This window comes from Electrophorus electricus, chromosome 25 (assembly GCF_041902795.1).
Source record: "Electrophorus electricus isolate QZ-2024a chromosome 25, ASM4190279v1, whole genome shotgun sequence".
In the NCBI taxonomy this organism is placed as follows: Eukaryota; Metazoa; Chordata; class Actinopteri; order Gymnotiformes; family Gymnotidae; genus Electrophorus; species Electrophorus electricus.
In genome coordinates, this window is record NC_137521.1 from 1895096 (window position 1) to 1909023 (window position 13928).

The window sequence follows — 13928 nt, forward strand, 5'->3', positions numbered from 1 at the left end:
GAATACATAAAATATAAATGGGCTATTTACAAAGGCCATATGAATACATTCTTCACATGTATACAGCTGCAAATAAATATTTTTGAATCCTTTGAATTACCTGGATTTTATTCCTAAACAGCTCTTATTCTGAGTCTTATATAAGAAATAGTAACAAAAAATGGATGAAAATATGTACAATGTGGCACAATATGGCCACCCAAAGAGGACCTTGAAAGGGGTTAAAAAGGGCTTTAATATTAGTATTATTATTATTATTATTATTATTATTGTTAATATTATTATTATTAGTTGCATTTATATAACACCTTTCTCAAACTAAAGTCCAGACCAATGTTAATTAATGTTTTATCAATCCAGACCAATGTTGGGTGGAAAGAGGTTGGACCTTTTGGTAAATGTAGGCTACAGCAATATATTTGGAGACACTACATATCAAACAATACAACCACAAATCAGTATCTTACTGTAAAACATGATGGTGGAAATGTAATCGTGTGAGGCTGCTTTGCTACAACTGAGACTGGATTGCTCTTGCGATCGCAAAAACACAGTAATTCTTTGCTGTATGATTAAAATAAAGGACACTTGGACACCAATGTCATTGCCCGTTTTACTACATTAGGTGCAAGAGGAAACAAACTATTCAAATGAACTTTTGAATTTTATCTTTAATTTTGGTCTTTCATTTCATAATTTTATTTTGGAGAACTTAGGTTCAGGATCTAAAATTATGACATTTGCGCACAAAGGTTTACACACACACACACACACACACACACACACACACACACACACACACACACTGGAGATGCTTCTAGTATAAAACTTTTGCTTGAAAAGTCTATACTCGTTTATTTAAAGAGGGCAGGCGTAGTCTGTAGTGTAGGCGTGTGCTTTGTGGCCAGTGGCGCCCCTGGTGGTGACTTAAAGTAGCGACACCTTCATGTCAAATCTTTGTGCTCATCATACAGCGGTCTGCTGCTCCGTCTTTGTCCTCAAGGCAACTGCATGGTCGGCCTGAATGTAACGTTAGAATTTGTACAATTTTTTTTATTTATTTATTTTTATTTTATTTTTTTTGTACTGAACAGCAATTTTGAGCCATCTGTCTAAAGACTGTTAAACGCTAAGAAGAATTCAAAATGGTGTTAGTACATGTTGGATACCTGGTTCTTCCTGTTTTTGGCTCGGTACGGAATAGAGGTATTTATCACATTTATCCTCCTTGAATTACAAGAGTAACGTCAACGTACAAAAATCCTCCTGAAGAAATAGCCCTTGCTTGCTAATGTAGCTAGCGACAAGCACGTAACTTCCTAGCTAGCTACTAAATAAAAAAAAAAATAATAATCGGCCTTTGTTAATATTATGATCGATTCGTAAGCTAGTGATAACCAAATTTGATTAATTTTCAGCTTCTTCTTGCTAGCTAGCAAGCAAGCGAGCTGTGCGAAGTGGGTTTGGAGTAATCGTGGCATGATTTATTTCTGCTGAGGGCAAGCTAAACCGTTGGCTAGCCAGCTAGCAGCCGTTTTCACCTAGCCAGTGGAGTGTCGTTACTACATATGTCACAAACGTGGGATATTGGAGATCTTGCTTGTGCTATCGGGGTTTTTTTAACGTCTAACGTGGCGGTGTGGTGATTTGTCCCAACGGTCCCCGGTGTGAGTCCGTACGTGGCTCACTAGAGTTGTTAATCCACAGTGAAGGCCCAAAGCGGCTAATGTTTGCGTTAGCGGGTTAACTCTGGTTTACAGCAGCTAGCTAACCTAGTTAGCGCATTTGTACCAGCAGACAAAATGTACAGTTGCCGTTAATAGAGCGTGGGCCATAAATCACGAGCGATTAAAATGTGCAAGTCCCGTTTTGTCCTCTGAGCATTCTGGTATACTCTGGAAGGTGAGAGCTAGCGAAGTAACTAGGGATTATTATCTAGGTTATCTAACCTAGCGAAGTAACTAGGGATTATCACCTAGATTACCTATCCTAGCGAAGGAACTAGGGATTATCACCTAGGTTACCTAACCTAGCGAAGGAACTAGGGATTATCATCTAGGTTACCTAACCTAGCGAAGGAACTAGGGATTATCATCTAGGTTACCTAACCTAGCGAAGGAACTAGGGATTATCATCTAGGTTACCTAACCTAGCGAAGGAACTAGGGATTATCATCTAGGTTACCTAACCTAGCGAAGGAACTAGGGATTATCATCTAGGTTACCTAACCTAGCGAAGGAACTAGGGATTATCACCTAGGTTACCTAACCTAGCGAAGGAACTAGGGATTATCACCTAGGTTACCTAACCTAGCGAAGGAACTAGGGATTATCATCTAGGTTACCTATCCTAGCGAAGGAACTAGGGATTATCACCTAGGTTACCTAACCTAGCGAAGGAACTAGGGATTATCACCTAGGTTACCTAACCTAGCGAAGGAACTAGGGATTATCATCTAGGTTACCTAACCTAGCGAAGGAACTAGGGATTATCATCTAGGTTACCTAACCTAGCGAAGGAACTAGGGATTATCATCTAGGTTACCTAACCTAGCGAAGGAACTAGGGATTATCATCTAGGTTACCTAACCTAGCGAAGGAACTAGGGATTATCATCTAGGTTACCTAACCTAGCGAAGGAACTAGGGATTATCATCTAGGTTACCTAACCTAGCGAAGGAACTAGGGATTATCATCTAGGTTACCTAACCTAGCGAAGGAACTAGGGATTATCATCTAGGTTACCTAACCTAGAGAAGGAACTAGGGATTATCACCTGGGTTACCTATCCTAGTAAAGGAACTAGGGATTATCACCTCGGTTATCTAGCCTAGCGAAGTAACTAGGGATTATCACCTAGGTAATTAGCTAGTAACGTTATTTACATCAAATCCTGCAGACCTTAGGTAGCCCTCAAATATCAGAGAAGATCAATTTCCTCGAAATGTAGCAATTGGTGATTTCATCTTCTAATTACATACTTGCATACTATACACTGATATCATTCGCTGACATTTAACCACGGTTCTCTCGTTGCCACTTCTCTCTAGCTGTAGGGGAGGTTTCCGCCAACCAAGCTGGCTTACCTAGCTAGCTAGCTAACTGTGCTTAGCTTGCTCATATTGTCTACTAGCTGCCCGGCTGACTAGCTAGCTGAGTGAATGTAGCTAGCCAGTTAACTAAGCTAGCGTGGCACTGATTTCCATGGAGTGGCATCAAAGATTTCATTGTGCTTTTATTTCTGTTCTTATTTCCTGTCTCATAGTATCGAGGCTGGCTCTACATTCTGCATTATCAGATCTTTGTCGTCCCCCTCCATTGTGTAGCTAATGATCATCTGCTGCTGTGTGGTGTGGCCTCTGCCTGTTCTCTGCATTTAGCTGTTTTGTGATCCCCCTTCTTCATTTCCTCTTTCCATCAGAAGACGACATTGGTATTTAAACACCAAAGACTGTACTCCCTTATGTTAAAGACTAAAATAGCTAACACATTTAGATAAGATGTCTTCTATGTTAAGTTGACATAGTTAACCCATATAAGTAGCATTAGAGAAGTGACTCATGTACCCCCCATCCAGCCTTGGTAGTAAACATGTGTAAATTCCTGTAAAGTGGATGCATTTTGCTGTTAACATTACGTGAAACAAAAAGGCACGGCTCGCTTCGCACACATGAAGGTGCATTGTACCCGTCTCCCATGTGTGGGCTCTTTTGTTTATTTATTTTTATTTATTTGTTTGTTTGTTTATTTTTGATCTTTTAAAATTTGTTTTTTCCTCTTTTCATAGTTTTAGAGAGATACAAAGTTTTAAATAAATGTCACTAATTGGTAGCAATGACCAGAAAGCCCACACAAGTTTGTTGCACTGCACCTGTATTGATCACTTGGATAAGGGCCACATGGTTTTTGGGTACAGCCTAATTAAGGCCTGTCAAAAATGCCAGCCAAAAAATCACTCTGATTAATCACTTTACCCAATCTCTGCACGAATAATTTCCAAAATGCTATCCAGTTCACAGGGATGTTTATTTCCTGCACTGCTGCAGATATCCTCTATTGGAGTGGAAATGTCTAGCCTATTGTTTGGTTGTGGTTTCTCTACCTTTTGTTCTGGTAATAGACTTCAATGCATGAATCACATTATTCATATTATTTTATTCTACATTGATTAGACTCCAATGTAATCTTTCTGTAGTAAAGATGTACCCTGCTGTACTGTAATGTGCTGTAGCCAACACATCTGCTCATTGGATGCTGCTTTTGTTCTGTTAACCCTGTACGGAGCATGGTGGGCCTTGCCTTTGGTCAATGTTGTTTTATTTGTTGCATGGAGTTATTATTATGACACAGATCCACCTATACTAATATTTTTCAATAAAGAATATAGTATTTTTCCTAACCTCCAGTGTGCTTCTTGCTGACTTCCATTTATTGTCTCCCCCCACCTCCTCCCTCCTGCTGTGACAGAGAGATTGATTTCCTTGCTTTTTCATCATGAGGCCTCAATGAGTTTATATGTGGTCATTTATGTTGATTATTTAGGCACTTGAAGGTGCAGTGTGATGACCCCAGTCATCCCTTAGATTATTCAGAACATACTGTGCTAGATGTTACAATGTTTTAAAGCTGTCGGGCAGAATTAAGTACTGCCTTCAATGTGTACCATAATGACTGAGGGTTTGGAAATTTGCAGAACCCATGTTTTATAAAGTGATTGCAATGCAAATTTTAGAACTGCACCTTTAAGTCTTGTTTCAGTAAATGATCCCGATGCAATGTAGATGTCCCTCTTCTGTGGTGTGTGGAGGTATCCAAACATTCCATCTCTGTGATTGATCCTTTTTCCCCACTAACACTTGGACGACATTCTGGCAGTGGGTGGAATTCATTGCACGTATATACAGCACATTCATAGTATATCCTTCACTGATGATGCCTCTGCTTTTTCCCTGCCAAAATTACTGTAGTTTGACCTTCATGCCAGTGAATGTTTAACTTGTAATAAGTCAACAGGATAGCTTCTCTCTCTCGTATTTTAAGCCATTTTTAACAGAAATATTTAAGATGTAACCAGGTGTCTTTATGTAGAATTTTAATTTGTCAGTAGTTAGGGTTTTGACATAAAAATCATTAATTGCCCTAGACCCAGGATTTGATATAATGCATTGAAAAAGAAATGTCAAAGCAAAGGTTTCACACATTTAGTAGGTCTCTGATTTTAGGACCAGTATTCCATGTCATTGTGTACTGAGCAATTTGATGACAGAAGTCTTACTGTGTTTTTAGTAATGCTTATTCACTAACAACTAATATTCGTTTTAGTGTTAGCATTTGTTGTGCTAACTGTTAAATTGCCAGAATTATTTTTGAAGTAGCTGAGGTTCACAATCCGGTCACAGTTCGTACCCTGGCGGCTCCACCTTTTCTATTTCTCAGCACAGGTGAAACAGGTAATCGGTGCCTTACAGCCCTAGATTCCCTGACACAAGTGTGTTGGAAGCTGGAACAGAACAAAGGTTTGCCATGACCTGAAAGCCCCAGGGAGTGTGTGTAGAATGTGTTGATGCCATTTTCTGAAGACAGGACGCGTCTCTTTCCGAAAGTCACAGTTTTCCTCAAAAATAGAGAGAAAACGTCTTTGGAATTCACAAGAAGCTGCCCGAGTGTGGAGCCAGAGACTGATGATTATCATTTTGTTTGAGCATCACACTTGTTTTTGTGTAGATTATTCATGCATGTTAGGTTCACCCTTTTTATATCTTCATGGGAAATGTCTAGAGATGCATAAGATTAGTGATATTCAGCTGTAGACTTAATTCTTGATGTTATTTACTAATTTAATGTTTTTTTTTTCCCCCCACCTCCCAAGTTTAGCATTTACTTCTTTTCTTTACCGCACCCACACAGGTCCAGGACAGTTTTAAATAATTCTCACTATAACCATTCTAAATTCCTTAATTTCTAATTTTAAGATTTCCTTAACACATGCTAATAGACATTATAGCGTGCTAATGTGAAATGAGAGGTCTGTTTTTTTTTCTGTGAGAGGTTTTTTGTTTGTTTGTTTGTTTGTTTTTTTTTCTCCCTTCTCCCTTTAACATCTACTGCATGCTTTGCCACCACAACTGTAGGAGCCACCTTGTGAAGACTTGGTGAATCATTCATCTGAGCCAAAGCCTATAGATTTAGCGCAGCCCTTGAAGCGGCAGGTGTGGACTCCATCAGCTGGCCAAGGAGCTCGCTCTGAGAGGCGCGGTTAGCTGCTTGGAATAGTCAGTAAATAATAGTAAGCTTGCACACATCTGTCGCTGAAGTGTCAGCTGCCGAGAGGTGAGAAGTAACCCTGAGAAGCGAAAGCCAACTGCACGCACTGCTGCCAGTCAGCGCTGGTGGTATTTCATGGCAGTAAAATCTACATAGAGCACTCTGCTTCACCCTGCATTCTTCATCATTTCCATTACTGATCATGGATATTTAGAGAGCTAAGGGAAACCTGCGGAGCTCAGGGCAGTTGAGAACCAGGGTTCGCACGTTCACCTGAAGATCAGCCTGTCTGTGCCTGGCGTCATTTGATGCGGTGTCGTTGTTCTTGCAGGATCTCAGTTTAGCAGGCATCAGCATAGCCATGCTACCTCTTGCCGGCATTTCCACGTAGGCCCCCAGGCCCAGATCCCCGTCGACTTCCCAATGCCCCACCCAGGACAATCTCAGACGGGGATGAACCCGCACCTCGCCCCTGCACACCAGCCAGCCGCCCCGCTACACCCGCCCCTCGGCCACATGCCGCAGTTCCAGGACATCCAAGCCCCCCCCTTCCTACCTCAGGCTTTACACCAGCAATACCTCATCCAGCAGCAGATTCTGGAGGCACAGCACAGGAGGATTCTTCCACAGCCCAGGTATGTCCTACTGCCACATCCACTGCTAAAAACTTACATTTAAATGTCTAGATTTTAACCTCAAGAAATACGGATGCGGACTCTCAAACTGTGACCAGATAGAAAAGAACTATAAGTGCAAAGATGCGTTTTGATTGGCTGGTGTCCCTTTTTGGTTTTTTTTCAAGCAGACATACCCAAGATAGAACAGCCCACCATCCCCAAACCCTTCGTGCACCTTACGAATATGCCCCCTCCATCCACGTTCCTCCACCTCCCCCACCTGCACCTCAGCAGCCACGGTACCTTGCTGAAGGAACAGACTGGTAATTTCTTTTCCTGGTCAGTCATTTCAGAAAAATGACCCAGCTTGTCATATTGTCCGCCCTTTTGTCTTGAGATTTTTTTTAAAGGCTTTCTGGAGTGAATTATTGTTTTTCTCATAAATATTAGATTAGTGGTCATGTGAAGTACAATAGCATTGAAGGATATATATGTGTATTGTTTCAGTGCTACCTTGTATTTGTTTAGTAACTGCTTTAATGAAACTCGGTGGGTCTGTGCAGTTAACAGAACGGAGGAGCCCTCTCGGGTCAAATGCGATATGGAGTGTCTAAACAAGTCCGTGCCTGTCTTCTCAGGGACTTGAGTGTGGATCCAGGGCTGTCTCATCCGCAGTACCACGTCCCCCAGCTCCCACAGCACTATCCGCACTACCTGTCCTCTCCCAGGATAAGCCACTTCCACAGGAATGCATCCCCCGCACAAGTGGTACGTCCTCCACAGCCAGTCTCCCATGGGTCGAAGCAGCCTTCCTGTGGATGATTCACTAACGTTTCAGAAAAACATTCATTGAGAGTGCTATTTGGGTGTGGTAGCTGAGCGGTTAAGGTACTTGACTAGTAATGGGAAGGTTGCCGATTCAAGCCCCACCAACACCAAGTTGCCACTGTTGTGCCGCTGAGCAAGGCCCTCAACCCACAATTGCTCAAGTTGCGTTCAGTCATAATTGTAAGTCGATTTGGATAAAAGCGTCAGGTAAATGTAAAGTGGTCCCCTAATATTATATTAATCTTTAACTGGAGAGAAGATTAGATCAATCTCATGTGAACAGTTATTTAAAATCCCAAGAAATACATTGGTAATTGGCTGGAGTGAGGTTTGTGGTGGATTTGGTGTTTGTCTTTTACAGGTTGTCCATGAGATCAGAAACTACCCCTATCCACAGTTGCATCTGTTGACCCTGCAAGGTCTCAATCCATCTCGCCATGCCACCGCTGTGCGGGAAAGTTATGAGGTACTGTCAAATCCCATCCTGATTCACCCACCCTGACTAAATGTTCCTTTAGAAATTATTTCCAAGAACATTCCCCAAATGCCCTAAAAAGTGACTTGGATGTAACTCTACACCTTTGCCTTCATTCAATACATGTGGATCTATGAATATGAAAATACTTTCTGCCTATTCCTCTGCCATTTGCCTGCAGTATGAAATTACCTGCTCACCTTCAACTTTGCTCAATGAACACACAAAACTGCTTGTTTTCGGTATTGCTAGCTATTGTATGCTATGTAATGGCAAGTGGCAATATTGGAGGAATTCAGTCATGCATGTTTGAAATGGAAACCGTCTCAGAAGAAGAGTGAGCCGTACAGGGCCACCTGCAAGTCAATGTATCAGCATGGTAATGTGTCTTATGTATTGCTCTTTACAAACATAATGGTAATAATATGAGTCTTTAGCCTGACTGTCATCAGACAGCTAATAATACATTGTTAATATTAGACAAGCGTGGTCCCAATTGCCAGCTCTGCGCACAGCTGTATACAGGAGTATATTAACAGTGACGGCGCATGATGATATGTAGCCTATATTTTAAAAGAATAACAGATGATATGCTTAGAATTCCCCATTGAAAAAATATTTTTCAAAATAAACTCATGCCCATGTCGTATAATATGGAATTACCTGTTGTCTTTCCAGAATGTGCTAATATTGGCCACTTCTTGACCACAAATTATACATATGACGGCATGTGGGAGAAGTATCCAGAAAGCAGCTTTCTCTGTGTGCCATGTGCAGTTGAATTGGCTAACTTTTACATTATTTTTCCAAATAAACTGCAATGATTTCTCTCTGATTTTTTTTTTAGGTCCTTTGGAAATGCATGAAGGTTTATTTTCTCTTTTTGCAGCTTTGTAACTGAAAGCAGAACACCTCTCTGCCATAATTTTGAACTTGGTGATAACTAGCAAAATACGATACTACACCTGGCTTCTCCTCAGATACCCCTCGTTTTATCGTAGCTTTATGCTAATGATACGGAAAGCTCCATACTACAAGTGCGCTGGATTCGTTCCTTAGATTTGTGATGTATGAAGCTTTGGTTGTGTGAATCCATGTTTTTGATACCACCTGTCATTAGTACCTTGCACTTCCAGTGACAAAATGCTTAGCCATGGTGGTGAATACTCATTTCACCCATGACTTGACTTCTAGCATATAAAAACCACAACACAAACATGTTAACTGGAGGAGGTCTTTAAACATTGAGAAAGTATGACTACACTTTGACAGTCCAAATGCATGTGTTTTAATCCCAGGAACTCTTACAGCTGGAAGACAGGCTCGGTAATGTGAACCGAGGGGCTGTGCAGACAACGATTGAGAGATTTACGTTTCCTCATAAGTACAAAAAGGTGAACATAGCTAGACAACAAAATGAAAGCCTAAGAATATTGAAATGGAACCTGAATATGTAATATGAAGACCTGAATATATGAAATTTAAAATCTCAGAATATTGAATGAAATGTAAATATATGTGGAATGAAAAGTGGAGAATGTTTATCGAAACCTAAGCATTTTAAAGGCACACCTGAAAGTATTGAATGAAACCACGATATATAAAATTAAACCTAAATATGTAAAAGGAAATCTTGATTATATTCTTGGATTTAATGATTTAATATATTGAGGCTTCTTTCAGAGTTCTCAGGTTTTCAGATGAAATATTGTTGATTGATAAAACATGCAGCTTGATCACTGATATCACTGTGAAAAGTTTGCTTCAGTCATGTGCATGCACCTAACATGCTTTGCTGAATTGTGTTCTTTTATGTTTATTTCTGTGCTCCCTCTCTAGAGAAGACCACTGGAAGTGAAAATGGGGATGGATGAGGATGAGTTGGACACAGATGAGAAGTGTACAATATGTCTGTCAATGCTCGAGGATGGAGAGGACGTGAGGTAGTGAGGCAGTTTCATAGGTTTCATTGCGCAGCTCACATTTGTTTAAAGCTAATATAACCGATGCTTATTACTTAAGCTCAGTTGAAGCTAACGTTTTTGTTTTTTTTATTTCAGGAGATTACCCTGCATGCATCTCTTCCATCAGGCCTGTGTGGACCAGTGGCTGGCAACCAATAAGAAGTGTCCCATTTGCAGGGTGGACATTGAGACCCAGCTGACACCAGACAGCTGATGTCTTATGTAGCGTTGGTGAAAACCCTGCCCTTTCTCCCTTTCCCATTTTGGGTACTTTGCCAAATGTCTGTCTCTCCATCACCTCTCACCTTTGACCTTGCCTTCTGAGCCAAGCGAAGACGTGAAGCAGGTAGGATTTAAAGACGAACAGGGAAGTGAGCAAAACAGGAAGGGGTTGGATGATTCATGGAGACGAGCATTCAGATCTGTACGAGCATCCAAGGCAGGTTTCAATGGGTCTTGGGATTTTGCCGCATCTGTCGTTAAGATGGATCCTGTAAAAGTCCCTTGCATGCACCTTCTGTGTGTTTAGGACAGTAAGCGCATCTCCTGGATGGTCTTGACTGCAGATAACCTAAAGCTTTTCCTCTCTCATGATGTCTCACCCGATAATGGATCTCACATTATAACATAAGCATTAAGAAGCTTCCAAATTTCCGAATGTTAGAAGTAGTCAGTCACGTATTTCTGATGTTCTGCACTCTTCTATGGTGTAGCATATCAACTCCGAGTACTCTACACGAGTACTACGTGGGAACAGTCAGCGTGCGTGGCACGTTATTGTTGAAATGTAAAGGGTAGATTGGAAAGTAAAATGGATTTCAAACAAAATCTTAGTAGGAAACATGTAAGGATAACTTTGTTCTCACAAGTCAAGTAATCCAACTGTACGAAATGATACTAACAAACTATCCTTGACTGTAATTATCAGAAGTGATGCTTAATGTACTTTCTGTAACTATGGTAACAGCAAGGCCAGGCTTGATATAAGCTGTGACAGTATGTATTTGTGCTTGTGAACTCTCCATGCTTAGAAAAGTATCCTCAAAATGCATGTTCTGTGAGAGGCCAGGGCTTTTTTTTGTTTTGTGTTGGTTTCTTTTTTTTTTTTTTTTTTTTTTACGGAAACATAATGGAAGGAAGGACAGTTCATGCATGAGAGCTCTCTTACTAAATCTGAAGACACTGTGTTCTCAATTTGTCACTGAAGTAACCAAGAGTGTATCGTATACCCTAATGCCTGTAGGACAAGCACACATTCTAATCGCAACAGCCTACTTCTCAGTGTTTCCATTAGCAGTGTAAGTGTGGTATCGCTTGGACGTGTGGTGTATGTAGAGTACTCGAAAGCAGCTCTAACGTCATATTGTGCACGAAACCAGTTGCCATGCCATGTCTGGATGAGATGAAAAGGGAGAAAAGCCATTGATTCATAGATACCAAACATAACTTTTCTAAGCTGTAATTTGAGTTAATTGCTTTCATTCTTTCTGTTCTTTGTTCGTTTTTTTCCCCCTTGTTACTGATGATTATACCAACCTTGCTGTGAGGCTGGTTCAGCTTCTCTCCATTTCAAATAAGTAGCTGCAATGCTGGAATAATATTTATTGTTGTCTTAATGTAGCTAGTTGTTATTTTTTGTAAATGCACTATATTATGAGGTTGCCTGACTTCGATTGTTATTTGTGAAAATTTTCTCTCGTCCCTGCTTATGTGTTTGCACTCAGCGACCTGTCTATTTGAACAGTGCTAAGATGTGTACGCCGCGCCCACGCGTTTACTGTAGGCTGTACCCTTTCCACACACAGTAGTGTAGTCAGACGGGCGGCGTCGGCTCGGCTCGAGTCGCTCCGTTTGCGTCCTTGGAATCCTCGCGGCGCGCTCTTAAATGTGTGGGACTCTGTGGCTCGGTAGCATTTCCGAACGCGATTAGTCGATAGTGTACTGAAACGCCATGATTCATTGCATCAGTACAGTCTGCTTGCTTTGTTCTCCAACTTTCCCAGGTGTCAATTATGAGGGTTCTGGTAAATTGTGCTCAAAAATAGCCAAGAAGTGGAAAGGTTCAGATTTCAGTTCCATGATGAAATTGGCATTATTATTATTATTATTACTACTACTATTGTCGCAGTAAGAATTTAGTGTTTATAACCCGTGGACTTTTTGTGTGTGTCTGTCGAGCTTCCTTTTGTGACAGTGTACATTTTATTTTGGAGGGTACAGAGCAATCTTTTCTCATTTCCTGTGTCCAGCATTCTATAATTTACACAGGATGTTGTGCGTCAAAATGCCTTAAGTATTTAACAATCATAATTTATGACTAACCTTAGCTACTATGGGTGCATATTTAAGTTTTGATTTAGTTTAGCAATTTAATCTTATTTATTTCCATAGACATAACATGTATAAATACCTCATTGTGCATAATTTAATGGGAGTGCTTTGCATGCATATGTACTTTAAGGGAGAAAAAGACAAAACAAGAAAAAAATCAAAAGGATGTACTGAAATGTGTTAGTGTGTGTTGATGTGGATTTGGTTACATCCCATAATGCAATTTCAAAGAATTCATCAGCTGTGATCTAATAGACAAACTGCTATAGACTGGAAAGGTTTTGCATGCATCTCCTATTTTGCACTCTCAGCTTGGCTACCCTCTCACTGGCATTTGAAAAATGTGCACCATACTTTGTCTTTATTTTGAGTCTTCTAACTTTGGTTAGTGGTCTAACAGAAGAAGAAAAAGATTTGAATTACAACACAGCTTAGTGCAAAGTGAGATGTACTGTGATTAGCCGTTTGTTCAAGCCATCCTAATGCTATACGTTAGCTGGAATTATATTACACAGAGACTGGTCACATGAATTTACTCTCTTGTTTATGATTACACCATGAGTCCCCACCCCACCCCCCCATTTGTTACCTAGTAACAGGATCTGGAGCTAAATAACTCGGAAGATGCATGAACCACTAACTAGTTTAAAATGGCCATTATTACTATTAAATATTTCTTTACGTTGTTACCTTTAGATGAGGAAATGGACAAAATTCAGAATTATTTGACCTTCCCCCAGAAAAAAAGGTTACATTTTACTTTGAACTAAAGCCACTGATATTTTTAAAGGTGCAACTTTAATACAACGTGGTAGATTGATATTTGGATATAATTTGGATGAAGATGAGAGAATGCTTTACTCCTTGATCGTGTGTGTGTCAGATGTTATTTTGACACAGACCACTAGACACGAGTTATTTCCAGATTTCATTAACTGACACATGGGCTCCCGTACTAATTTGTGTACACCTGATATGGCAGACAGAATGATACTTGTGAAGACATGCCATCTTGTAGGACTTCTTTCACCAGCCTCGAGGTGTTTCTTCTTTGCTCAATCACCTTTGATGATTTTGGACATACAGCAATAGAATTATGTTTTGCAAACAGAATGAACAGTAGATCCTAAAGCACAAGCTCTATAATGCATGTCTTTCTCAGGTTTTAATATACGTATGAGAATGGATAGATATGTTAAAATATTTTACCATGAATCTTTCTGATGTTTTTTCTGCTGCTGAAAAAAAAAAATGTAAAAAATATGGAATAACCTGCCAGTGAAAGGGAAACTGCTCTCTTTGTATAAGACACTGCTGTCGCTGTTACTGCGCTATGTTTTCTGACATTAATATTTTATAGTCAAGTAGGAAAAAAAAATGTATTGACAATATTTAAGCAATAGCTCGATGATCATCATGTATGATAACTAGATTAAGTGTATATTGCGTA

The 13928-nt window shown here is 40.2% G+C and overlaps 1 protein-coding gene across 3 annotated transcripts; it reads left to right on the plus strand.

The window, feature by feature from the left end:
- The first annotated feature begins 933 nt into the window (after positions 1-933).
- Positions 934-11263, plus strand: ark2cb (arkadia (RNF111) C-terminal like ring finger ubiquitin ligase 2Cb). 3 transcript variants are annotated; one of them, XM_081707536.1, is made up of 8 exons: positions 934-1206; positions 3265-6898; positions 7066-7203; positions 7519-7648; positions 8070-8174; positions 9482-9577; positions 10023-10126; positions 10244-11263. In XM_081707536.1, exons 2-8 carry the CDS (start codon positions 6687-6689, stop codon positions 10359-10361), a joined length of 903 nt encoding a protein of 300 aa, XP_081563662.1. In that variant the 5' UTR covers positions 934-1206; positions 3265-6686; the 3' UTR covers positions 10362-11263. The 3 variants fall into 3 exon arrangements, with proteins under 3 accessions (XP_081563662.1, XP_081563663.1, XP_081563664.1); XM_081707537.1 differs by having other exon boundaries at positions 7069-7203; XM_081707538.1 differs by lacking the exon at positions 7066-7203.
- The last annotated feature ends 2665 nt before the right edge of the window (positions 11264-13928 follow it).